This window comes from Elgaria multicarinata, chromosome 6 (genome assembly GCF_023053635.1).
Source record: "Elgaria multicarinata webbii isolate HBS135686 ecotype San Diego chromosome 6, rElgMul1.1.pri, whole genome shotgun sequence".
In the NCBI taxonomy this organism is placed as follows: domain Eukaryota; kingdom Metazoa; phylum Chordata; class Lepidosauria; order Squamata; family Anguidae; genus Elgaria; species Elgaria multicarinata.
Window position 1 is genome coordinate 77,827,390 of NC_086176.1, and position 27,852 is coordinate 77,855,241.

The window sequence follows — 27,852 nt, forward strand, 5'->3', positions numbered from 1 at the left end:
TCAGTGTGCAAGCAGAAGGGGTTGTTTGTTTGGTTTCCCCACCCCCACCCCGTTTTTGGCTAGAGAAATGTCATGCCAGGGTTTTAAGCAAGAACAAAGTTTGCAATATGACCATGATTCTCACTATATTTAGATTGGCTTCAGACATTCTAAAAGAGTAGCTGCAGCAGAGGATGCACAAGTGAGTTCCACATCCTCAAGTCGCCCTTCTGGAGTCAGAGGCAGTGAACTGAAAGCAGTCTGAGACAGGGATCATGGTGCATCCTATATAATCACACATCTCTGTGAAATGAGTTTTGTGAGTTTTTGTAATATTTTATTTTTATTTAAGGGATTTTTTACTAGTGCTGTGCCAGAAAATTTCATTATTCCATTTTTGGCATTTGGTGGGAGGATGAAACCTCTGGCAAAAGAGGCTGGGAGAAGTGAGAATTTTGGAGAAATTTCTCCTTGGGGAAGGGGACAGGGTTTCTAGATACTTTTTATGCAGGAAGTGCAGGAAGTTTTGAGGGGTCCTCTTTCTATTTTTTTATTTTTTAAAAAAACACCCTGTCACTTGCAGGAGCCCAGGAGTTCTTCCTGAATGCCTGTTGGAGAGGGAGAGGTCACAATGTCTCCAATAGGCATTCATGAAAAACTGCTGGGCTCCTGCAAGTGCCAGAGGTGGTTTTTATATATATATATCCCCCTAAACAACCAGCTACACTTTTAAAAGGTATGTGGAAATGCTGTCCCCATTCCTTTCTGAAATTCTCCCCCTTCCTGTGAAAGAGGCAGGGGAAAAAGCCTCTCTCATAGTGGGGAGAAAAAGTTCCCCAAAATTGGGGGCAGGATTCGACACAGCACTATTTAGACCTGCTTTTCAGGAGGCGCTGCCTTCACGAGCCAGTTTACAAGACTCTAAAGCAGTGGTTCCCAAAGTGTGTGGTACCGCCCCCTGGGGGCGGTGGGATTCCATAGGGGGGCGTTAAGAGGGAAAGGGATGGCAGGGGGGTGCTCAAGGTGGTCTCTCCAGAAGGTCCTAAAACCCAGGGACAGAGCAGGAAAGAGCGGCAAATTCAGCTGCTCTCCCCACCCCACTCCTGCTCAGGAAGGACTTTCTCACTCATGCAGCCGCTCTCTCCTCCGATCTCAAGCCCACAGCGGCCCCACCATAAGCAGGGGGTGGGGGAAGCGCCCACAGGAGGCAGCAGAGCAGAAAGCAGCGGCGAATTCAACTGCTCTGCCCACTCTTCTCCTGCCTAGGAGGGCCCAGGGCTTCTTTCCTGCTGGAGCCACGCTTGCTTGCTCCTTCCCTCCCTCGGCCAGAGCTCCCTCCTACAAGCTGCCCCAGCAGACCTCTCGTTATAGTTGCTGCACAAGGCGGGAGCAGCAGCCCTGCTGCGGAGAGGAAGGAGCATGTGGAGGACGGCGGGTGGCAGAGCAGCTACCAAGACCAGCAGTCAGCCGGCCGGCTGGGTGGGGAGCAGGACTGCTTGTGCTGCTGCAAGGTATCACCAGGCTCCTTTCCCACATCAGGAGTTGCAGATTGGGGCCATCTCCCCTCTGAGCTGCTGCCCTCCTGTCCTAATCATCCTGGCAGCTATTGTGATGCTTGGGGGGAGGGGGGTGGAGAGAGAGAGAGAGAGAGAGAGATGTGCTGTGTGTTTGTGTGTGTGCTCCCACCCCCAAAAAAATCTGGACCACAACAGGATTGGGAGAGAAAAGAAAAGGGGGAGGGAGAGAGAATTGCAATTCCCCAGGTCCTTCCTGGCTAAAGAAGATTCAACAGCACCTTTTTCCAGAATGCTTGCTGGAACAATTCCTATCTGCCCTTGCTTATTTCAGGGTGTCCAACCCCCTTTTTTTAAGTGTTCTTTTGGTAAACATGGTAGGTGTGTATCTTGTGTCACCATAAAAACAGCTGCAGCACAATCCTAAGTATGTCTACTCAGAAGTAAGCCCCACTGAGTTCAATAGAACTTACTCTGAGGTAAATGTGCATAGGATTCAGCCTGAAAATGAAGAGAGTGTGAAGAAAAGACAGGAGAAAATGAATTATATTAATAGAATAGCAAGGTAACTGTGGGATATTTAACCATATTTAAAGACAATAAGTACAGTAAAATTAGTGCCCCTCTACTTCAGCCCCAGCCGGGTTTTCCATAGGAAAACTCTGTATCAGGTGGCAGATAATTATTTTTAAATTTTAATTAAAATATATTATCCTTTCCTATAACAAAATGGTGCTTACTCCTAAGTAAGTGTGTTCCACTGAAGAAGGAAATCCTATTTGATTCCTGTATTCATGCTAGTGTGACATAATAAGTTAAAGGCACAATTTTATGCATGCTTAGACAGAAAAAAGTCCTTCAACTCCTAGAATCCCCTCTAAATGGGAAGCACCCACCCCAGGCTTGTCGAGGGAGGGAGGGGAAAGGGACAGAACGCCTCTGTTTGCAGCCAGCGTGGCAGAGCACACCAACTGGATTTTGAATAAAGTATTCAATTAATTGTTACTGTTTTGAATTTTATTGTTATTATCTTCCTTAGTGGGTCATTGAAAACCGCTATTCTGAATAATGATTTTTATATTGTATGGTAGGGGGCACTGGGCATGAGTTTGTGGAACCAAGGGGGCGGTTACCTGAAAAAGTTTGGGAACCACTGCTCTAAAGCATATAATTAGAATTTCAATGTTTAAACCAAAAATTTATAAAAGACTATGGTTAGGAGACATATGAGTACCCAGAATGCATCCCATAGGATTGCACCCTAACTTTAGCTCCTCCTGCATTCTGTATCAGTTGCCGTTTCCAAACCTTCAAGCATTTTGGTATTGTTTTAAAAATCTCTTTGACAACAGGAAGCATGAAATGTGTACATACTCACGAGCATGGAAAGTTGCCTTTCAAACAACTTTCAACTCTCTTAAGACCTATTGTTAACCTTCAGTCTGATATGATGCTAGTGGTGGTGACGATGATGACTTCTATCCCGCTCTTCTGCTGATGTATTTAAAGCAGCTAAAAGTGTAGATTAAAAAAATAATCATAACAAACCATATCAATAAGCAATTAGCATCAAAAAGATAATAGGTTCAGATAAAATCACAGTCAGAACAGGCAACAGCAAATGTTACTCAGAACCCATTAAAAAGCCAATTAAAATAAAAATGTCTTCAATTTGGTGAAAAATGCTGAAGTATCTCAATCAAGAAAGTATTCAAGAGCTATATAATGTTCTTTCTAAAAAAGAGACTCGTAGAGGGGAAGAAGGCAGAGGATTATTCTACGTTCAGTCATTTCTTGTGAATGTCCAAAGACACTAGCCCTACGCAGGAGTACTGAACCTAAATAAGGCAGACGTGCAAGGAGAAGAAGCACTCCAAGGCTACCCGTCCCTCAGCGCATTTTTTGCCCTCAGTTCATCGAAGGCAGCAGTCTGAAGAGGAGAGCCTCCTGTCTCTGTGGAGGCTGTCCACGTGATCCAGAATGCTGGAAAAGCCAACTGTTACTCAGAACCATCTCCTTAGATGAAACTCACAGGTTCTTTGGGTAGGTGGAAAACAGAAGTAGAAAGAAACTAGACCAATTTATAGTAACAAAGCTGCAGATAATTTTGTTTGTTAGTTTATTACAAGCAATTATATACTGTTCTATCTGCCAAAAAGCCTATATAGTGAGTCAGTGTGGTGTAGTGGCTAAAGTGTTGGACTGGGAGTCGGGAGATCTGGGTTCTAGTCCCCACTCGGCCATGGAAACCCACTGAGTGACTTTGGGCCAGTCACAGATTCTCAGCCCAACCTACCTCACAGGGTTGTTGTTGTGAGGATAAAATGGAGAGGAGGAGGATTGTCGCCTTGGGTTCCTTGGAGGAAAAAAACGGGATATAAATGAAATGAATAAATATTGTGTACTAAGTAAAAAGCTAAATAGAGTAGTTTTACCTTATATTTGAGGGTTGTGCCCTCAGAGAGTAAAGTTACATGCATAAATTTATAGGCTTGGCCTTTGCATGTTGCAAATGCAACATGGAACCTGACCACAGAGCCAAGATTTTTTTGCCAGTGTAAATTTGGCCTAGAAGTATACCAATCACTTCACATGTTACAGCTGCCACATGGAGAGCTTGTTTCAAGAGGTCTCCATGTGATGATTGTGATGTGCAGACTAGCCCTTAGACTGTTGCTTTGAACAAATGTAACATAGATGATGATGATGATGATGATTAAAACAGAAGTAGTCTATAGGCAGAGTTCTGTTAGGCTCGAAAGGAAGCAGTTGGCAAACTGAAGTGCCTCCAACTGAGAAGGCACCGTTAACCTTGGGTCAACTATCTATAACCCTTGTTGACCTCTGTTGTTCTGGTAACACCTGGTTCAGAGGGAGGCAGTTTATTAAGTTACTTCCTGTGAAATACATGTGGAAACATTCTTTTTCAAAGGACGGTGCCCCCCTCAATGACCAAAGCATTATCAGTCTTTTGGCACTACCACTCTCCCAATTTGACATCTTGGATTTCATAGATAGGTAATGTTCCCTGGAGAGTTTCAGCTCCAGAAGTTACTTCTTTCACGGACAGATACTCAGGCTGCATAAAGATGATACTTTCTGAAAAGCAGGAACAACTTCTCCTTCATTGCTATGATTGTAGCTTTGCTCCTGATCTAGCATGTGCACACCTAATGGGCCAGGGGCTGGAATCCTGGAAGTTGGAATGTGGGGGTGGGTAGCTTTCCATTCCATTCTCCTCTTTCCCTACTCCTAATTGCATCTTCTTCCCCAAGTCATGCCACAGGCAATGGAACGGAGAAACTGACCATATCATTTGGTCTAGTCAGTTTAATTCCTTAAGGAAACTAAAGAAAACTGTGAGATATAACTGGAAGAAATAGCCTTTCACTGGCTTTTTCTGAAGGGCTACCTCTGCAAGTTATGTCTAGATAAGCACCAAGTACAATTGGAGAAATAAAATTTCAGGACAGTTCAAAAAATCTGGGTATGAAAGGGCAATTTATGTTGCTCATCATGGGCAATACCCAATATGTGACTGTGAAAGTTATACCCCAAAGTGTCTATATTGCAGCAGTGTTGGTCACACTGTTGCCACAAACATTATAAGGGACTATTTAGTACAGGAAACTTTTTAACGATGTGTGTGCCAGTGGCAATGACAAATGTGCAATATCATTTCTGGCTAGATTAAAAAAAAACTCTATAATTTATATATATAAAGCTGAAGTTCACAACATGTATTGTAGAGTCACATGTTTGCTAACAGTAAAATATTCCTCAGTTACAGGGATATTTTTTTTAAAAAAATCAGTAATTCATTCTCTCTCTCTCTCTCTCTCGCAATAGTAGTAAAATTTTGTCCAAGAATAATGTATTGCTGGGAAGGATAGTGCCCTGATTTTCTTACTCCTTATGAAAAACAAAAACTGGGAACCGAGAAAACCCATAAGAAGAAACAAGAACAATCTGAAACATTGCAGGTTGATCTTATCATACAACATCGATTTTGCAGGGCTTATTGTGCCTTTCATAGTCATTGCTGTTTCAACTTCCTGCTTTTATGAAGAAATACTCCAAATCAAAGTATAACATGTGAACCAGGTTATAACATACCAGGTCCTGACATATTTAGCAGGGCTGTTTTGGTAATGGCTTTCTATTTTGCCTGATAAAGATTTCTGTATAAGTTGAAAGTTTATTAACGTTTACCCCTTGAAAGCTCATTCATCTGATTTATTCCAATTAATGATTTCAAACTCTTGCAATAAGTGTAGAATGGTGTGTGTGTATGTGTGGATAATACATTTTAAGAACTAGAAACTCCATTGGAAAAACATCACTTAAAATAAATAAGCGATAAGGAACCAATGTACTTCGAGTTTAGTAAAAGCTGCCCGTTCTGACTCATTGTATTTTCCCCATACACTGAGAACACATAGGCACCTAACTCCTGCTTGTGGAGCTTTTGTAAAAACAATAACAATCATTTTGTCCACAATAAAATTATCATTATAATATTCCTGTAAGATAGTTCAATATTATTAGCCCTATATTGCAGAGGGGTAACTATTATCCCCATATTGCATCTCTAGAACTGCACTCACCTTGTTCTGTTTAAATTAACATATTTCTCCAGGGACAAGCTCTGCAAAGCCAATTCCATCAGTCTGCAGTAAAAGGCAGTATTGCACCACACTGATTGGCTGGCAACTGTGGTGTTCTGTTTGCATCAATCTCCAGAGTGGGAATTCGCCTCTTTCCCACTTAGAGAAGGGCGTTCCCGCCAGTGAAAGCTGTTGCTGACAGGAGGCAATAAAAAAAAAAGACTCCTCCCCATTCCTACCCCCCAGCACTACCCCCACGGTTTCACAGGGCCTTCCAGTCCTTCAGACCAGATTTTCAGCTGGCACAAATGTCTGCAGTTGCGGAGAGGAAGGAACTATGAAAATGTCTTCTTCCCTGCCTTTCACCAGCAGGAGCAGAATTCCACTTATGGCCAGGTTTTTTCCCCACATATATGTCGAATGGGGAAAATATTATATCTTTCTTCATATGGTGGAAATGTTATATCACTATTGTTGACGAACAATAAAGGCAAGTACATTCTGCACAAAAATACAAATAATGTAGGTTTGTACTTTTCATAATCCTGAGTTTCTAAGGTTCTTCAGGCGAAAGTAAAAGGTTTCCTTTTGCATTTTTTCACCTTCTAATATTTCTCTGAGTAGTGAAGTCATCGTAATCATGTTTCTTTGATCTGCATTCATCTATGTCACCATGTTAAGATACCGCCATTAAGCAATTATGATTTCGGTGAATGGAACAAAGCTAAAATGAAGCTTAATGAAACAGAGTTTTCTTTTCAACAGAAGTGGGTGTGTTGGGGTGGGGGGACTCCCAATTTTTTAATACAAAGGAAGTGCAGAAAATGTAATGGAGTGAGGGAGAGAAGGAATATTAATTCATGATCAATTTTTAAACAACATATCTTGCTGGTAACATTCGGTTTTTATGTATATTCTCCTGACTATTCTGTGTTTTTTAGCCAGCAGTTACAAAATATTTGAACTAAATATAGAATAACTGTAGTCTGAGACTGTTGTGCCTTTGTACTATTCTTGTCTTTTGTTTCCCTTTTTCTCACTTGTACAGGCTGTTCCACCACCTAACTTTGAGATGCCGGTTTCTATCCCAGTGTCCAACCACAACAGCTTGGTATACAGCAACCCAGTAAGCACATTGGGTAACCCCAACCTTTTGCCTCTGGCTCACCCTTCCTTACAGCGGAATAGCATGTCTCCTGGTGTGACACACCGGCCACCAAGTGCAGGTAACACAGGTAGGCATTGCCCAATCCCATTTCTTCATTTTGGTAGCTCTGCTTCTGTGTCTCCATGCTATATTTAGAAAAGCAAGAGTCTTCTCCTTCCCTCTCTTACCTCCAAATAATATATTATCTGAAGATGGTCTCCCTTCAGAATTTGCAGTTAAATAGAACTAAAGATAAATTCTGTACATTCTTCATAAGATGAAAGGACACACACTATTCATTCATTTATTTACAATGTATGCACTGTCTTTCATTATCGAATCACAGGGTGGTGTACTGAATTCATTAAAACAACAACTGAAATAAATTGCAAAGATAAAAACAAATGAACAATGTCTTAAAAATGAAGAGGATTAGTGGGTGCAGTCCAGTGTTGAACTTCTGTGCAAGCCCCATTAGAAGAAATGGGTACAAATGAGGCAACCTGTACATGAGGCTTGCAACAATAGATTGTGTCCATAGTCCATTTTCTCCAAAGTTGCCCTGTTAAACTCAGCAAGGTTGTTGTAGAATGTAGTACCTGAATCTGGGTCCATTTGCTATGTCATAAAAATGCAATGCATCTTCTTTTATGCCTGACAAACTTGGGAAGGAATCTGAACATATAGTCAGTGGGAGGTTATCTTTGCTGACAAAATAGGTCATTTGAATCTGCAGTTACTGTAAGAGGCTAAATGTAGCCTTTGTGATAATGTGTTGGGCCATTAGAATCTCATTGATTGTGATGCATTGTTCCATATCAAGGCTGGATTGTCTCACCTCATAAGCAAGATGCTATCTTCCACCCAAGTGCAGGATCACCTCTAAGTAGGATAAACAGGAATTAGGTTTCTTCAGTCTGTCTGTTTGAAGCAGAGTCAGCCTTAAGCAAGTTGAACTCAGAAGAGTCAAATAAGGTCTCCAGCATAAGGAAATTTTAAAAAAAAGAAAGCTCAGTGTTTGTGAACATACCAATACATCTAAATTTCTTGGAAAGGTGTCAAGGGAAGCACTTCCATTATGCCTCTCTGGTAGTTACGCAACACAGAATTATCACCTGTAGTTTTCCGATGTCATTCACTCCAATGGCATTCTCTTGGAGCTTCCAGTTAGGGTTGTGGTACATAACCAAATGCACAGCACATGTCCCAGGAAAAGGCATCTAACTTTTCCATAAGATATATACATTGGGAGCCAGCTAGGCAGATCCCACAGCCCAAGTCAGTTATGGTATAGTAGTCTGACATGAACAGCCTGCATTTCTGGTTTGCAGGGATCAGGACTATTGGTAAAGCTTGGGGTCAGCTGTACATTGGAGGACTGTTCAGTCACAGATCTTTTGAACATCTGGGATGGGATCTGAAAATAACTACCCAAGCTTTCCCCCCAACTCCATTCTGATAACAGCCCCCCTCATTGCCTGACAAGTTGTTTCCAAAATTTTAGGGAATTTCGAGAATATGATCAAGGAGCTGGTGTGTAATTAGGGGGGAAAGTTGGGGAAATTCTAGTACACTGTACAAAACATTTATGCCAGCAAAACAGCTAATTGGATCCCAACCTTGATGCACCCCAAACTCAAGTCGTGTGGGATCACTGCCTCAAGGGATTGAACTGGGCCTGGCACTTTGTCAGTGCTGGGCAGTCCTGCCCCAGGTATACTTGTGAGTGCTGAAAGAGCCAAGGGTGTGGGCATAGGGGGTGCTATGACACTGGAAAGAGGCTTTTCATTAAAGTACGTGTAATTAGCAATTGGTTTATTTATTTGCTTATTGCATATTTTTTTATACCACCCAATAACTGAAGTTCTCTGGGTGGTTTACAAAAATTAAAACCATAAAAACCATTCAAAATATAAAACAAACAGTATAAAAGCATAATATAAACTACAATATAAAAATACAACCAGGGTAAAATCAAGCAGCAATGCAGAAATTAATACAGATTTAAAATACAAATTTAAAACAGCAACATTTTAAAATTAAATTGCTAGACTGTTAAAATGCTGAGAAAATAAAAAGGTCTTCACCTGGCATAGTGTAGGTGCCAGACAAACCTCTTTAGGGAGCTCATTCCACAGACAAGGTGCCACTGCAGAGAAGGCCCTCCTCCTAGTAGCCACCTGCTTCACTTCCTTTGGCAGAGGCTCACAGAGAAGGACCCCTGGGGATGACCTTAGGGTCCGAGCAGGTAATTGGTTTGTATTTGCATTGTTGCTTCAAGACGCATTTACACAAGCTTGGTATTAATTTGCTGCAAAGGTCACTTGAGCATATTCAAAATATTGAAATACGCCAGGTCTCATTCCTTTTAAGTAGGAATTAAAGCATTTCAGCATTAAAGTCTACAAAGCATCAGTGAGTTTATGTAGTGCCATAATAAAACAGTGGAGGGTTGAATCCTTTATTGAGATACGTAGCAATTTCTTCACTGCAGATCTAGTCAGCATTGTCCTGAGCTGTTACCCACTGAAACCACTAAATAATGCTTATGCGCAGCAGGAGGGATTGGATCAAATTGTATGTAGACAGAACTCAGTGTGGTTCAAACAGCCTGATCTTTATAAGAACTCTGGTGGTATGAACTCCACTAGGGTTTGCATTGCTTTGAGGAATAGGCTGTAATTTCTGTTTGACCTTTGTGGTTTCTTTCAGCTCCTCTCTCAGTTTGACTATTTTATTTTGTCTTCTCCTAGGTGGCCTGATGGGTGGGGACCTCACAACCGGTGCAGGCACCAGTGCAGGTAAACAGAAGAATGTTTTATGTCCTCTTTTAAAAATGGTTACAGACTCCACAACAGAGAGTTAGCATGAGGACCGTCTAAAAATAACTTTATATAATATAATTAGGAGCAGCATTAGGTTAACCCTCGATGCTTTGAAAATCCTACTCCCATGAACCTTACCAATATTCAGCTTCCCGACTTCTTTACATTTAAGGGTCTCCTGTTTTTGTTGTTTTTGAAAAGACTCCTTATGTGCAACCATGCAGACTCCAATTAAGACAAGTTCTCATTGGGTGCAGCTAAATCAAAAAGCCCTTTCACAAACTCGTCACAAAAATTGTCACATGCAAGTGCATTATGGGAATGGCATAGGCACAAGAATCTTTGCAGTAATCCCAGGAAATGCTTCAGAAATTTCTGGCAAGTGCTTCTTGAGCTGCCTCAGTAATTCCCACATCACATTTAACTAGAAATAATGCATGTGAAATTTTCACTGATTTAAAATGTTTTCTGTGAAAAACTGAATCCAAACAATGCAGGTTTTAGGTAATGATCGGGACCCCATCTTTGATTCAAGTGAATACATACACTCATGTATTCATTCCATTAATAACGTCCTTGTTTGAGCTTTTAAAAGAACTGTCTTGGGGGCTGGTACATTGGATTTAGCAGCATTAAAACCTCTTTCATGATATAAAAACTGTCATTGCATCAAGTCAGCTAGCAGTGCTGCATTTAACAGGTTTATTTCTACAATCATGTATGGATAGAAAGTGCCGATAATAGGAATATATAAGCTTCATCATTAGTGTCTCATCACTTTTCTTGATTCTGGAATTCTAGCTAGCCAAATTCTGTTTCGCTTTGATAATAGCTGTGTGGTGTAGTGGCTAAAGTGTTGGACTGGGAGTCAGGAGATCCGAGTTCTAGTCCCCACCCAGCCATGGAAACCCACTAGGACACTTTGGGCCAGTCACAGACTCTCAAACCTACCTCACAGGATTGTTGTTAGAATAAAATGGACAGGAGGAGGATTATGTACACCGCCTTGGGTTCTTTGGAAGAAAAAAAGCAGGCTGTAAATGCAATAATAAAAATAAATATATAAAAACAAACTGTTCAAAGCATGTGCTAAGATTCTTGACCTTTTACATTATAGAAACTTAAAAGCACCAGAGTAATAAGATTGGAATGAATCTTGACTGACCTACTAATGAGTGTCCTCTGCTGGTTTATTAAAGCATAGCAATCTTCTTTTCCCCTCTTTGCTCCTAAGAGAATTCAGGACAACCATTGGCAAGGAGGACAATTTTTGAAAAACAGTTTCATGAATTGAAGTGGATGCATCTCTAAATGCAAAATTGGCATAAATTTTGCTGACTAGAAACACAGTGGGATTGAGACTCAGCTAAACAACTAGAAAATGAGAGAGTGCTCCTTTTTTTTTTTTTACTAAGTGAAACTATATTGCCTGGAAATTTGGTAAAATGTAAATGCCAAGTGGGTTCTTGCTGTAGAAGAGGGGTGTTTATAAATTGTATGAACAGATAAAAGTGTAATTGTGTCAAGAATCCTGGTTCCTTTTGTGGCAAATTAGAGTTTAGACCTTACTGCAGATGTGCATTCTTTAGGTCTTAAATTTGGAGCAGTAAGAAGAGTCATTTGCTGTAGGGCAGAAAGGAAGATGAGAGGTCATCATGAGGTTGAAGCGTCTGCCACAGTGGCATCATTCAACAATGGTTCTATTTTGGATAGTCTTCTCTCTCCCTCTCTTAAATATCAAAAGTTCTTTGTTTACTATTTTTCATGAGGAACAGAGACCCATGTGTGTTTCCCGTTACCATGTTAGAAGCTGATACGATGTTCCTATGGTTCAGTTTGCCCGGGTACATAGTCCTTGTCAAATTAGAAGTTGATGCATTTGCATTTTCCTGTTGCATCTAAAAATAGCAAACTTGTAACAAAGGAAGAAGAATGGAGTTGTTTTTGAGTTTTACTACAGTAATTATAAAATGAAGCTACTTCTGATTGTTACCATAAGGGCATTGGTTTCTGCAGTACTTTAACAAATTACACTGTAATGGGAAACGGAAAAAGCTTCTTAGGTCAGATATTCCATGTTTTCAAAACTGTGCTATTTTGTTGGCTTAGATAGTTTGGAATAATAATTCTGAAATCATCCACAATTTTACTTTAGGAATCTACCCAAACATAAATAGAACATGGAAATAGTGCCCACTTTTTATAATCCTACGCAATTAAATACCAGTTGTGGTATTTTTTAAGTAAAACCAAGGTTATCTCAGGTTTGCTAGAGTAAATTTTTTCAAAACTACTTCTAATTGGATAACCTTTGCCATGTGACAGTTGCAACTGCCAACAACATGAGAGTAAACTTCCTATTCAGTAGAGTTGCTAAGCTATAAATATTGCCATGGGTTTGGCGACTTTCTTTTAAACCAGAAGCTTGTGATTGAAAGGAAAGAATAAGAATTCCTTGACCTTGAGCCAATATGTTTTAAAGTAATCTTTTAGTTACATCCATCATCTTCACACACACCAACAGGAAGTGGGAAAACAGCTGACATTTAACCTATAAGATATGAGAGATTGTTTTGCTTTTTTTTTTTTTTTTAAAGGAGCACATTATACATTGAAATTAAGCATAATCCTTTTTAAAATTTGGGCAATGTGACAAGTAGCAAATACCCATTTCGCAATGTGTTTTGAACTTGGACCATTATCTGGCCTATAATTTTGTTAATAGCCGAATATTAGTATTGAAACCCAGGGAAAAGGTTAACATATTGGTTGAATAACATACTTGCAAACACTGTGCTACAACTAGTGCTTCAGAGGCCTTTAGTTTGCTCATATGTTTTAATCTCTAAAGAGGCAATCTTGATCCCATTAAAATCATTTGCACAGTCCCACTGAGTTCAGTGAACTGGGACTGTATTAATTTCCACTAAATTAATGCTATTCCTAAAGTAGCATTATATTTTGCAGGTCGTACTACTAAAGTTACCTAGACTGAATAGTGCTTATTTCTAACTTGTATGGGTTTTACTTTTGTCCTGTGCAGAATTATGTCCCTCCCCCTCCACTTTTGCATTTACATATAAAAATGACTATCCTAAACCTTATTTACTATGAGGTTGTGAAGAGCAGTCTTGTCCTGAATTGGTCCGTCTGGTGGTGGTGTATCTACGCTGACTAGGGATCAGTAAATCTGTCCTTTTCACTTTCCTTAATGTTTGCATTTTTTCAAGCACAAGTTAATTCTATCCTATTATTACATCAGCTTGCAAATGTTTTAAAAATCTGCAAGAAAATCTGTGCACATTTTCATGCCTGCGAAGATTTATATACATTTTTGTACAAATGAAAATTCGTACACATTTGCATATACATTTTCTCCCTGGTGTATGCACTTTGTATGCAATTTCCCCTAATCTTCCCTTTTCTTTATGAATGTTTTTTATCAGAAAACAGGATCGTAACATTTAGAGGTGTGTGGAAAATGAGGTATAGTTGAGTACTGGTACATGTATTAGTTCAGGAAGTACAAATTATTTTCATTAAAATGTGAACCAAACAAATTTATCCCCTGCCCTTAACAATGACTGGCAGCAGCTCTCTTGTGTTTTAGATGAATCTGGCTACTCAACTTCCTTTAATTGGAGATTAAATTGTTTGCAATTTTAATGATGACAGAGAACTTGTGCAGCCCAATAACAAAGATGTTTACTTGGAAGTAATTAGGACTAAGTTCAGCAGGGCTTATTCCTAGTTATGTGTGAATAGGACTGCAGCCTTTGGTAGTGTTCTGGTATTACACTGTAATGTAGAGATCACCATTAACATCACACAAATACTTGCAGTGGCCCTTATATCTTGCATATTGTGTGATGGCCATGTTTTGCCATATTTCCATGCAGAAGCAGAGAGGAGGAGGAGGAGGAGGAGACGTATTTGGCATGGTGTTCCCCCTAGCTACAAAAGACTTATTTTTTATAAGACAGGGATTAAGCCTACTGCAGTGTTAAGCTGCAGTACCCTTCTGCATAGAGGCTGACCTTTTCAGCCTATGCTAAATCAAATCTATTGTTTTAGTAAGTATGGATACCAGCATTTCCTTAAAAATACCCCTGACTTTTATTTTATTTATTTTGTACTGCTTACTCCGTCATCAAAACATTTTTAATTATTTCACTCAGTCTTTCACAGTTTTGGATATGCAGCACATACAGATGGCATACACTGTTTAGCTGGCCTTCCGAGCTTAGTCCTAGGCAGGATCTACACTACTGCTTTTAAGCGCTTTAAAGTGCTTTATAACAGTTTTGACAACTGTTGGGGCCCAGGACACACTCCATATACAGTTTTCAAAACGTTTTCAAAGTGCTTTAAAGCAGTAGTGTAGATCCCCTCCTATTGATTTTAAAGGGCTTACACCTTGCATGGTTTGGGTTTGTAGGTTGTTCCAGGTCTTTCTGAAAGAAAAAAATGGCAGTAGCCCCAATCTAGTGCTAGTGATACAGCATCTTGTTCCCACATAATGGAGGCCACAGTGAACAGAAAACTATGGGGGACAGCAGTAACTTAGTAGTAGAAGGTGTGTGTTTTCGGGAAATGGTCTCAAGTTCAATCCCTGTCATCTCCTGGTACGACTGCGAAAGACTTCTGTCTGAAAATAGGAAGAACTGTTGCCAATCAGTGTGAAGAGTACTGATGTAGACGGACCAATGGTCTGATTTCATATGAGGCCGCTTCCTATATTGCAAGGAGAAGGTGGAACAAAAACAATGGAGCTTAAGTAAATTAAAGAGAAGGTGCCCTCTAGTGCTGCAGAGGCATAACTCACATCTAGGACTAAGCTTTAAAAGGAAGAATGGGGGGGGGGGAGTTGCAATGACGCAGGGCATTACTGGAGGAAAGGAGACAAGCTATCTAGGCATTTTCTGGGTAGGTTTTTCTGCTTAGAAGGCCACATGAGCACTATTGCAGTGATCCAAGAAGGGCAGCTTTCTGTCTTCCAAAAAGTACTTTTTCTATAATTTACAAAATGATATGATGGGCAAATGTGGGAGAAAGGCGATCACATCTTAGTGACAAAATCGCACGATCTCACTAGTGGGAAAATGCAGTATCCCTGCAGCAATACAACTTTAGGTTGTTCCAGGGGCAGTGGGGTGGGGGAGACATATCCAGACGGCAAAAGTGCTAAAGTAATAGTAATAGTAGCCGCAATGCAGTGGGAAGCAAAGAATCTGAAGGGAAAACAAACCAGCACACAAGGCAAACAAAGATAGACATTTAAATAACCAGAAATGTCTTCCTTTAAATTAAGCAAATCAGGTCTTTTTATGAGGCAGCAGATAATAAATACCCCTAAAAAAATCAAGACTTGGGCAACTACTTAAATGTCCGTCACCTTAGTTGCATATATGAAGTAAACTGATGGGCAGGAAATGCTTGGAAGCAATGGATGTAGCATATAAAAACTTCCCCTTGGAATTTAAGTTCCACATGACCGTGGTTGTCAGACTTGGGCAGTGTAATCTCTGGGCCTCTCAGCAAGATTATATCTTGTTAGCATTACACTACTTGTTCTGCTGCTTTTGGTCACACATTGGCTGCATATCAGTTTATTATACATTCTGCTAGTATCTCAAACTAAATAGAAATGTAGGTAATAGCTATTTATAATTTATGGGTCTCTAGGCCGGAAGAATTCTGGGCATGTTTTCAAAATAATGTAACTAAAGGAATGATTTGTTAAAAAAAAGAGAGAGAAGGAAAAAAGGCAGTATGTCCAAATAAGCCTATACCAAACAAGCAGAATATGAAGCAATCACTGGTGAGACTTAAAATGACACAAAAAACTCATAAATATCAGTGGTGAATGCACCTAGTTCCATTTTGTGCCTTGACAATTTGCTTAGACTTTGCCAGCCTAAGCAAATGTCATTTTTAAAAACATAAATAAATAAAACAAACCCCACACCAGTAGTCAACTTAACATTACCACATTTATTTAGCTCCAACAGTGTGCTTGGTGCAGTACTGAATACATCTTATTTATTCTTTATGATGCTCTAGCTTCTGAATATGCCCCAATTACTGGGAAGTACCCCTAAATAATGTGATCATATGTACATACTAACTGCAAAGATAAGATCTATACTTCAACCAATAACATTCCTCTAAAAGGAGTTGCAAGTATGGTATCTCGAAATTAAATCGATTCCAGAGTCTACAAATTTTGGCTTAGCTTACTAGCCAGCTATTATTTCTGACTCCCACCAACACCCTGCCTTCTTCTAAACCCGCTAATGCACAGGAGATTGCTCTTCTCTTTCATACCTTCTCCATACCTCAGTTCAAATAAGATACAACCCCCCTCCCCCCCTCCAAAGTCCTCTGGCATGCTTAAATGTCTCAGGAGAGAGGTGGGAGTCTTCTCTTATTCATGATGAGCATCCAAATTCTCAGGTCCAGCATCCCTAATAGACTGCCATTTCCCCTGTGTTCTCTTGTGAGCATCCTATGAAGTGTACAGTTTATGCACTAAGAAGTTTTTCTAAGAACTAATTGTTACTTCCCTGGATCTTTCCTAAATGACCACATCCCTTTACTCTTTGATTTATTCACATATTACATAGGGCAAACCTATTTCTGCCAAATAGTCAGCCAATTCTACAAACCTGTTTAGGTTGCCTGTTTATTACACATAGGGCATGTCTACACCAGTCTTTATCCCGGGGATCGTCCATAGATCATCCCTGTGCATCCACATGACGCACAGGGGATCCTAGGAGCAGGGAGGGATGATTCCTCCATTTCCCTGGGCTATCTGGGAACACTTTTAGCCCAATTCTTCCCACAGTGTGGGCTCCTGTCCCAGCTTTGTCCTGCCTCGCAAGTAAATGTGAGGAGGCGGGAACCGGGCATGGGGCACAGAGCTGTTCAGGCACTCTGTGCCTATCGGGGGTGGGGGGAGCAGGTGCAGGTGTTTGTTTTTACTTACAGTTTGGTTGGAGAGCAAGTGCGCTCATCTCTGTTAGAAAAAAGAAAATAGTGGGAGCGACATTCTTCCTTCCTCCTGGGATGTCGTGCGTGTGTGTGGACAAAGGGGAGGATCTTGCAAGCAGAATATTGCAAGATTCTCCCCCCTCCCTCCCAGAACGCTGGGAGGTGTAGAACGGCCCATAGTTGCAAGCCTATGTTTGTTGCATTCATATTTTATGGGAGCAAATAGTTAACATAGGTGCATACATAAAAAACATAATGTATAAATAGACCCTTAGTGGCTGGGAATATTGAGTTGTTGTAGTTTATGAGTACAATTTTATCCTAGATTTTTTTTTAGGTTTTTGTTTTTTAAAAACAAAAGAACTGTTTATTTATTTTGTGCTCTCAAGATGTGATATCTAAATTAGCTGATAACTCTTTCACTGCATACAAGTGCAGGGATACATATACAACCTTTAGGTAGCTTCTGTAGGATCAGTAGCTTCTGCTTTGGGGAAATGTGGCCTTTGCCACATTAACCAGCATTGTTTCCCTTCCCATCATTTCTCTTTTTAAAAGTGTTCCCATTCTTACCTTCTTTCTAATTTACAATGTCTCAATATTTATCTTTGTACAATGATGGATTGAAAGAGTAAAATCATTGAGCCAATAATAAGAATCGCTCCTATTGAATGAGTCACAGAAGAAGCCGCAAGCCTTTCCAAGGTGGGTTTTAAAGAAAAGGATGATTGACTCCCCCCTCCCCCGCTTAAATAACAAGCAATTAAGTGTATTCTTATAAGAAGCCCACACTCAAATAACAACTTCTGAGTTGCTGCAGTCAGTCTTCTCCTCATGGTGTTGCAATGATGGTTGTGTGTTTTCTTTCTGCATGCAGCAATCTGTCCTTTTATTCAGAGAGAGTACAAGGAAACATTGCAAGTCAGCAAACATCTGGATTTCATGCATACCCTTGAGTATTGAAAAAGATAGTTGTTGCCTCCTGGATCTTGGAATGCAGCTGTGTCTTTGCTCCAGGATGAAAAGCGAGCCATGCATTTAACTCCTTGGAGCGAGAAGTCCAGATTTTGCTCCAAAAGCTCTTGGCAACTGCTTCGAGTTAAAGCAGTTCTTCTGCTTTTAATTTTTTGCACAGGAATGGCAACTTGTGGATCTCCACATGATTTGGCCTACAATTCCCATCATCCCTCATCACCTAGTCACTCAAGCTAGTTGGTTTCAATAAGCATTGCAAGTGGATTGGTCCCTTGATGCTAGTTGAAGCTTTTGCTGAGGGGGGAAAAAGAAGTACTGTATTTCTTCGATTGTAAGACGCCATCGATTGTAAGACACACACTAATTTCAGTACCACCAACAGAAAAACAAACCCTAAGACACACCCGCGATTCTAAGACGCACCCCATTTTTAGAGATGTTTATATGGGGAAAAGAGTACGTCTTAGAATCGAAGAAATAGGGTAGATAAAAATGGAGAAGAGTTAGCCAATTTTGCATTTGTTTTGGTCTGATTAGGTTTTAAGCTAGATGATACAGTAACTACATGTATGTGCATTTAATGTGCCCTTTTGAACTTTAAAAGTAGCAACTGGGGTGTGTGTGTGTGTGTGGACAGATCGCTATAAGGGCTCTGATGCACATGGGACAAGTTTAATCTTGGGCCATAGTGCTAGTGAAAATGCCCCTTTCCCCTCACAAGCCAGTTTGCCCTAGGAGAAAAGCAGCCATTAGCACAAATGGCATTTTCCTACAGAGGAAAATGGCAGGTGGGGTGTGTCATTTTCACTGGGAAAAATATCCATTTTGGCCCTCACTTACAGACTTAAGCTTGTTAGAACTTGCAACCCTACTTGCTCTTTTACATTTTTAGGATCAAAGTGATTTGGGTTTGTGTCCAGTTTTTCTTCTAGTCATGTTGTAGGGTGTGTAGGGGAGGGGTTGGACTGAAGAAGCTTGAAAGTGCAGTTTCACAATTCTGCCCAACAAAATCACTCCAATAACAAACAGCTATTTATTTATTTATTTCATTTGTGTACCACCCCATAGCCGAAGTTCTCTGGGCAGATTACAAATATGGACTGACCCAGGGCTGATTTAATAATGTTCAGCAAAATGGCCACATAATTTGACACTGTTTTATTGGGGTAGACTTTGAACACCATCAGATGGGGGGGGGGGGAATCACGCTTGCCTACTGTCACTTCCCCACCCCTGCTTTTGTTGCTCGATACTTCCTCTTTCTTTCAGGGAGAGGAAAGAGGAAGTAAAAAAGTGCCAGTGACCCATTCAGGGGTTGTCTTTATCACACCGCTTCTCCTGCACACAGCAAGAGATAGCGGCAACTTCTGTCTTTAAAAATAATATGGACTTACCAGGGGCTTTTTTGTCACATGAAGAAGGCTAGAAGGGGCAGGAGGCACACAGGAGGCAGACGACATCGTGAGAGGGGCCCATGAAAAACGAGTTTGCAATAAAACTCTCGTCTGATGATGCCTTTTGAGATGCATAAAGACCTAGATCAAGCCAAAGGCCTCCTTCATCTGGCATTCTTTTCCCACAGTGGATAAACAGATGCCTCTGGGAAGCTCACAAAAAGATCATGAGTGCAACAACCTCTTTCTGTTCATTGTTCCTCAGCAATTGTTATTCAGAATCATCAGTATAGTTGTGCTGCTGATGACTATATATTACCTCCAGTGGAGCCATCATGACTAGTAGCCACTGAAAGCTCCATGAAGGACGAGACGACATCCCAGATGCTGCCCAACCCATGGTGCATTTTTTGTCCATTCTGAGTGATGTCTATGTTGTCCTAGTGCAGGTAGTGTTTTGCAGCTAAGTTGTGGACCACAACAAAGTTGGAGCCCAAGTTTTTATAGAGTGAAATGCCTTCACAAGCCCTCACCATCAGGTAGCCTTGTTTTTGGTGTGCATTTGCAGTATTCCTATTCTATGGCATGTGGATGTGATCATCCCTAAAGCATATGAGACGCTTTGCTGGATATAAGACCAGTTTCAGCCATGTCAAGAATTCCTTAGTACAACCTTCCCCAACCTGGTGCCCTACAGATGTTTTGGACTTCAAATCCCATCAGCTCCTGGCCAGGAATGCTGGCGGTTGTAGAGGGCACCAGACTGGGGAATGCTGCCCTATTGTCTTGTTACACGAGACCAACCACACAGTAACAGCAGCCAACAGTTTTCTCTAAAACACATTGAAGAAGTGGAAATGTGGTGTTCACAGTCTAGGGGGGATTCTACACGTCGTACTAAGGGTGCTTCCATGCGCCCCCAGTGCGCCCCCAAAGCGATCGTGTAGCTTGCCTGTTCGAAGAGACGAGGAAGAGGCGTCCTTGTCGCCGCCGCCACCCACCTACCTCCTCGCCGGCCGGGTCGGAGAGCTCACCCCACCTTCTTCGGCCGAGCTCTCCGACCCGGCCGGCGAGGAGGTAGGTGGGTGGCGGCGGCGACAAGGACGCCTCTTCCTCGTCTCTTCCAGGCAAACTACACGATTGCTTTGGGGGTGCACTGGGGGCGCATGGAAGCACCCTTAGTACGACGTGTAGAATCCCTCCAGGACTAAGGTATATTTGAAGTTAATTTTGGCCCAGACTCACATTTCAAAAAAGAAGAATATTTTACCTCAAAGAGGGAATTGATTTCTAGCCACAGATAGAAGTAAATGAATAGCCCTCTATGGCAAAAAGGCTTTCAAGCAGTCAAATGGGGATAAGTGCAAAGCAATGATCTACAGATTTGCAACACATTTCCCTTGATGATTTCGAAAAGGGTTATATTTTCCAGTAAGGTGTTTCCCCCTGTCAAGTAAGCGTTTTTGCTCACTTGTTTGATTTAACACTCAAGGGCAGTGAATCTTCCCCCATCCCCTTTAGGTAAATGTAGTTTGCTAGCTGCATTCAAATAGCATCCGTTTGAGGGGTGGGAGCACATAGAGCAGATCAGATATAGATTAATCACCTGCATAATTGCTTTGCTGGATTTGAGCCCATCACAGTACAGGGCTGTCTATGCAATGAAAGTGCAAGGAAGTCTAAAAGCAATGGCAAAATCTCATGATGGAGTAATTTCTTCCTAACCCATTGTCGTTATATTGATTGACTAGTGGCCTCCATAACCTTTTGAACTTTGAAAATAAATAATAATTAAACATCTATATTGTAATGCATTAAGAGGTTTTGTAACCTTAGCGATCAGGCCTCTGGCAGGGGTTGGTTCTGCTGTCTACTTATCCCAGAGAGGCTGGGCAGCCAGAGTTTCTGGCTGCACTGAAAGAGGAGATGGGCAGGCCAGATGGTCCTAAGCAAAGATGGGCCAAGATGAGGCCATAGAGGTCTAAGCCAGGGTTGCAGGGCTTTATTTATTTATGACGTTTATATCCCACCTTTTTCCTCCAAGGAACTCAAGGCGGCATACATAATCCTCCTCTCCATTTTATCCTCACAAAAACAACCCTGTGAGGTAGGCTGGGCTGAGAGTCTGTGGCTGTCCCAAAGTCACCCAGTGAGCTTCCATGGCTGAGTTGAGACTAGAACCTGGATCTCCCGACTCCCAGTCAAACACTCTGGCCATTACACCACACTGTCTCTCTAGAGTATCTAGGTATCCCATTTTTATTCTTTCGTATTTGGAACACTTTTACATGCCACATTTTACTTGTAAGTCGCATTCTGTGCAAAGACCGTTTTTCTTAGGAGCAAACGTTTGTGCCCTTCTGCCCCCATTATTCTGCAATAATGCATAGATTTCATTCCGAGTGTGGGATTTTATTTTCATTAACCAATTATGATTCTGCTAATTTTGATTTGTTCTAATATTAGATTTTATTTTGTCTGCTCTTCTAAACAGCTTTGTGCTATTTAGAAGATTAAACAGCATGGTAAGGCAGTGTAGAAGTATTTGAATGAATGAAGGAATGAATGAATGTGTTTATTCTATATGTGGAATGGAGAATGGGATTGTACCTGCTGCCCAGATGTCTCAGGCCCCGCTGCCCCTCTCCCCTGATGGTTGTGCATTTGGCATGACTTCTGAAAAAGAAAGCCTACATGCATATTGCAGTTTGCATGTAGGCTCTCCACCTGATTGCGAGCCTTCGTTGCACAGGATTTCCCATTATGCTTAGGCTTCCCTTTTTAAGACATTTCACTGAATGCACAGATGTCAGAAACAGGGCAGGGGAGTGTATGGGCCCACAGGTATGGTCCTCTTCCTCCCCTCCGTGCATTTAGCCTACATATGGGGCAACCATCTCTAAAGAGCACTCATTTACAGGCATGGTGATGGCTCTAAAGACCACGAAAGCTGGAGCGCTGAACAGAGAGCGTGTATCATTCACTGTGACTCACTATTGTTTCTTTGCCTGCTGACTCAGTAATCTGAGTCACCCAGCAAGTGTTCCGAGAGCAAGTCTGTACAAGATTCATGTAGTATACCAAGTCCCCACAAGCTGCACAACTTTAATAGATCCCATTCTATGTCCATAGAATATGTCCCAAGCACAGTGGTGTAGTGGTAATTTGCATAGCCATGCCCCCCAAATGCAGGCAGCTATGTTGATAACAAACCCAATGTAGCAGTTTTCATTTCCATGAGGAGCAGGGTTTTTTGTAAAGCAAATGGCTCTTATTCACCTGTTTGAGACCAAGGGTCTCTCTATACGTCTTCAAAGCCCCACAGCAGCTGCAAATTGGTGCTGCGTCAGTTATATGGTGCAGCTACCGACTCGCAGCCCTATGAGGCTTTTCCCTGAAGCTGCACTGTAAAAATCTCAGGGACTTACCCTGACTTTTAGCTTGGAAGCAAGGCCAACAAAGCCCTGCTAGCTTTGATCTGGGGGCATTCCGGGGCAGATGGTAACTGGTGATTGGTCGCTGGAAGCCAGGAAGAGGGTGGGGGTAGGCTTAAATATCCAGATGACTGCCGGAAACCCCTGCACTCCCTCCTGGCATGGGGATTTCCCGCCCCCACCCTGCAGCAGCGTTACCGCAGGGTTACAGGGTGAAGGAGCGGCAAAGCGGCACGGTGAAGACAAGGCCCAAGCCACCCCAAAATTGCATTACTGTATTGTATTTTCTAAGGTTTTTATCATTGTAAACCACGACTTTGGCAGTATAGAAATGTAATAAATAATGAAACGAAAATACTTTGCATTACAACAGGGAACAATATATTGTTGCTGAAAAATTAATCCCCCACCCCCTTCCCCAGCTACTGTGAGGATTGCAGCTAAACTCCGAGAGAACAGAGAAGTCGGTGTGGGGTGGCACATGATGTCAGGGTCCTTGCTAATAAAGAAGCACTGGCACAGTGTCCCTCCGAGCCCACGCTGCACTGTATTACTGCCCTTTCAAGGAAGTGTGCGTGTCACACAAATTGCACAGGGGAGGAACAAATAGTGAGAGCCATGTCATACCTTCTTTTTGGAAACCACGAATTGGAAGTATCAGCATCTCCCAGTCAGGCTTACACTTAACCATAAAGCCTAACCTTGCAGTAAAACTGCAACCTCTTACTGTAGCATGCAGTGTTCAGTCAGTTGACCTTGATGTTTAAAGCCTTTTTAAAGCTACAGCCATTTTAAATACAATCAAAAGTGGACATCAGCAAGTAATACTTGTAAGTGGCTTGTTTAATTAATTAAAATGCAATTGCTGAGTTGACTGGCTGTGGGAGGGGGCTCTGGAGGGGGCTCCAGAGTAAACAAGATAATGTGATACATATGGTACAAAACAGTTTTGCTGAAGTGGAAACAAATAAATCAATACAATTAGTGGTAGAGATATAGGAAACATCATGTTTTCCTGCATCACAGCAATATATTTGTAAATTTCTCCAAATCAGATACCATTAAGAAACTATCAAACATAAATTTCATCATCTATGTGAAGGGATTGAAAAAAACAATGATAATATTGACTGCTACATCCATTCTGGGGGAACGGGGACCAATCTTGATTCTGCACTTAATGTATGGCAAAAAAAAAGTGGTTTGTCTTGAAATATTTCTGTATTCTTAGATCCCCACCAAAAAATTGTTCTGTACTCTGGGTCCCTGCATAGTTTTGTACTGCATTTTCTTCTCCAACGTCTCTCACTGTTTTGTGGTCTAATTCCTAGTCTGCTATACAGATGGGCAAGGGCTATGGATATGCTGAGAGTGGGTGTGATGTAGTTTGGAACGGCTGGATGCATTGAAAGAGTGCATCGAATACTTAAAAGCTATCCCATGAAAAAGAGGTCACCAACATTCTCTTATTAATATGGGGCCTACTCAGGTGTTTCCCCTATCAGAACATGGAAATGAAGTCCAGGGTTAGGTTTGGGGATACTTCTGTGCTTTTGAAATGATCCTAAATACTAAGAGCAAAGTAATTCTGAGGGTGTTAATTCTTAGGTAGGCAAAGCAGGACCATCGACTCGCAAGAGGGAGATAACAGCCAGCTTGGAGGAACCCCAGGGTTTACAATAGTACAAAATACTTGAGGGGAAAAACAATCCCAAAACAATCTAATAAGAACTTGGCATGTTCAGTGGACACAGAACACTGTGTGTTGGGGGGCGGGGAAACAAGGGTAGGGAAAGGGGAATGGAATGGAATATCCTAGAAACGGGCATGGACCCTGAACTCTAAACTGCAACATTTTATTGTAGGTCCTTGGTTAATGTCAGAGCTGGCCACCCATGAAGGGGTGGTGGTGAATCCCCCACTTCTGGCAACAGATCCAGAAAGGCATTAGATCATGTCCGCCTGCCACTTTCACTCCTAGGGTGCCGGCAGCCACTCCAGAGAGCTCTGCTGGCCACTTTCCTGCAGCCACAACAGGAAAGTAGCTGGCACAGCTCTCCAGAGCGGCCACTGCCGCCCCCACATACCTTACTGTGAGCATTTCAGAGTAAGGTAGAGGGCAGGTGGGGAGCTGCCCTGGAGAGCCATCGTAGCCCGCTCTCCTGCTGCAGCAAATCCCACAGCAAGAGAGAGCACTGGAGCACTCAGGACCAGTGAATCTAAGAGGCACACTGACTGCTCTCTCTCTCTCTCTCTCTCTCTCTCTCTCTCTCTCTCTCTCTCTCTCTCTCTCTCTCTCTCTCTCTGTGGCATGTGTACTCTCTGGAGCGTTGCCTGTCCAATGCCTAGGTCTCTGAGGTCTCCTTGGAGAGTTAGGCATCAGGAGGATGGGCTCTCTGAGAAGCCTAGCCAAAATGCCTCGCTCTGAGGGGGGGGGGGTCCTTCCTCATAGTGAGGTCTTGACAGGGAGGTGTCCTTGGAGACTACCAGTTCTTCTGCAGCACAGGTGGTCTCCAGGGCCTTCTCCCCACCAATCCTTGCTGTGAGGAAGGACTCCTCACAGTGAGGCATAGAGGGGGAGTCAGGTGGTGATGGGGAGGAAGGGAAAGGGGGAGAAGGATGGTGGTGGTTGGAGGGGAGATAGAAGAAGGATGGTGGCAGTGGCTGTGGGGGGAGGAAGCACCGACGCATCCTCCTGCCTCAGGTGGCAGGAGGTCCTGCACCACCCCATTTAATGTAATAGTTAAACAAATCTGAGGCATGGTACTCTCAGGATACTTTAAACCAGTTCACACATTACAACAAAAGATAGATGCTCACATTTCCACAGCTAGTCAGAAATGTTATTTCTGGCTCATTTGCAGGCATCATTTGCATGTCTGAAAACACATGGTAAAGATGATCCAAGAACTTCAGCCAGTTACAGCTTCCAGGTGCCTGTTGACCATGTATACTCTTCAGATGTTACAGAAAATATGTGGTTAACAAATGATAGTAAAATAGGGGTGTGCTTTGGCTGTACAATGTGCAGTGGGTTTCATTGTGGAAATTTCAGGTTGAGCCTCCTACCTAATGCTGAGAAACTCTCCAGCCAGCCTTGGACACACCACTATGGCTTGGATGGATCCAAAAAGTTGTGAGAGGAAGGAGAATATGTGATGCTTACTGTTTCATGGCTAGCAGAAGACTTCTCGCACTGCAGCCTCACAATATATTGGGGGGAGAAGTATTACAGCTGCTTTCCCCAACCTGGTCCCTTCCAGTTAAAATGAACTTCAACTACCATCCGTCCCAGTCAGCATAGTCAGGGATGCTGGGAATTGTAGTCCAAAACCTCTGGGGGTTGGGGAAGGCTGCATTACAATATGAGAAAGATGATGAATAGAGATGATGCAGACTGCAGCATTATAAAGTTTACCTGCTTCATCAAAATGTATTGAGAAAGATCTTCTTGTGCAAATGGAAGACATTTTCCAGATTTGGGGTCACTTTTCTCACACTTTCCTGCTAGCTGAAAGGCATGTTTAGATTCATTCCACTCTGTAACTTTCCTCATGGAGGAGCTGTGAAGTTAAAAAGTATCTTTGAGTTCCTTGGTGAAAAGTTAGACTAAAAATATTAATAAATAGATAATATATCCTTTAGCGTTATTCAGTAAAGCAGAGATAGTGATTGAATGCAAGTTCCTTCCATATATCTTTTACACCATATATGACTTGGTCTGCTCCCTGAAACACTCCGCATAGAAAAGCCATTAGTGCAATAAGGTGGGGATCAGAAATTACTTTTAAAGATTTGCTTCTTCTGGATGAGTATGTTTCCACTTGGGTTTTCCTCTGCCATTTCCACTCAGTCAAGGTAATGTACTATGAAATGCTTAACAGATGTAACATGTGAGTAGAAAGCTTCAATTAGCTTCTTGGAAAGAACGAAACTGCATTGTAGATTCAGAAGTTGCATGGTTTTCTGGGCTGTATTGCATTATAATTGCTGTCCCTTTTGTTTTTGTGATTTATGACAGTATCGTTTATTTTACTTTAGAAATCAATAAAACAAATTAGCAACCACAGTGTAATACAATAACAAATCCTAATATTTCTATTCCACCTATCGTCCCAAGTAGTTCATGGTAGTGTACATGTTTTATCCAAAACAACCCAGCTCAGCGGCCATAGAATGGTGAATGACTGTTGAGAACAGAAAATGAAAATTGCGGAAGGGGAATCAAATGGACCCACTGGAATCCTGAGCATTGCAACGTTTGGTTGCAGGTCCCCCTTGTATATGGCACTGATGTCACTGCACATAATCTACCTACCTGCCTGTCTTAGGGAGTTCAGAATCATAGAATTGTAGAATTGGAAGGGCCATCGTGTCCAGCCCCCTGTTCAGTGCAGGAATCCACCTTAAAGCATACTTGACAGATGGCTGTCCACCTGCAGCGTGAAGGCCTCTAGTATGGGTGAGCCTACAACTCTCTAGGTAATTGTTGTACTGCTCTAACAGTCAGGAATATTTTTTTTCTGATGTTCAGCCAGAATCTGGCTTCCTGTAATTTGAGCCCATTATTCCATGTCCTGCACTCTGGGGTGATCAAGAAGAGATCCTGGCCCTCCTCTGTGTCCAGGGCCGGTGCCAGACTATTTTGCACCCTAGGCAAGGTGAGCTACTTTCACATACACCTCCAAAAAAAGGCCAACTTTGATTTTTAAGAACATATGTTTCCTGGAAAAAATAAGAAGCACAAAACTTGAAACTGCTAAATTTATTTTAAAGCGCAAGAAATACGTCATGCCAATTATAGCAAACAAATTGGAAAGGAACGTCTATGGGTCTAAAATGTAGAATATCACCTCCAAATCATCCCCCCCCAACTCACACGCACGTGCACACACACACTCAGCATCACTCACTCCAAACAAACACACGCATGAACACATGCATTCACTCAAAGACCCCATGCACCCCATGCACCCATACA

At 41.9% G+C, this 27,852-nt stretch overlaps 1 protein-coding gene across 8 annotated transcripts in view; it reads left to right on the plus strand.

Moving 5' to 3' along the window:
* The window catches only part of MEF2C (myocyte enhancer factor 2C), a 215,140-nt gene that overhangs the window by 166,165 nt on the left and 21,123 nt on the right, over positions 1-27,852 (plus strand). For all 8 annotated transcript variants that reach the window (XM_063129637.1, XM_063129628.1, XM_063129629.1 and 5 more), the window contains 2 exons: positions 7,149-7,335; positions 10,001-10,048. In XM_063129637.1, coding sequence (XP_062985707.1) covers positions 7,149-7,335; positions 10,001-10,048 — 235 coding nt within the window. The remainder of the gene's footprint in view (positions 1-7,148; positions 7,336-10,000; positions 10,049-27,852) is intronic.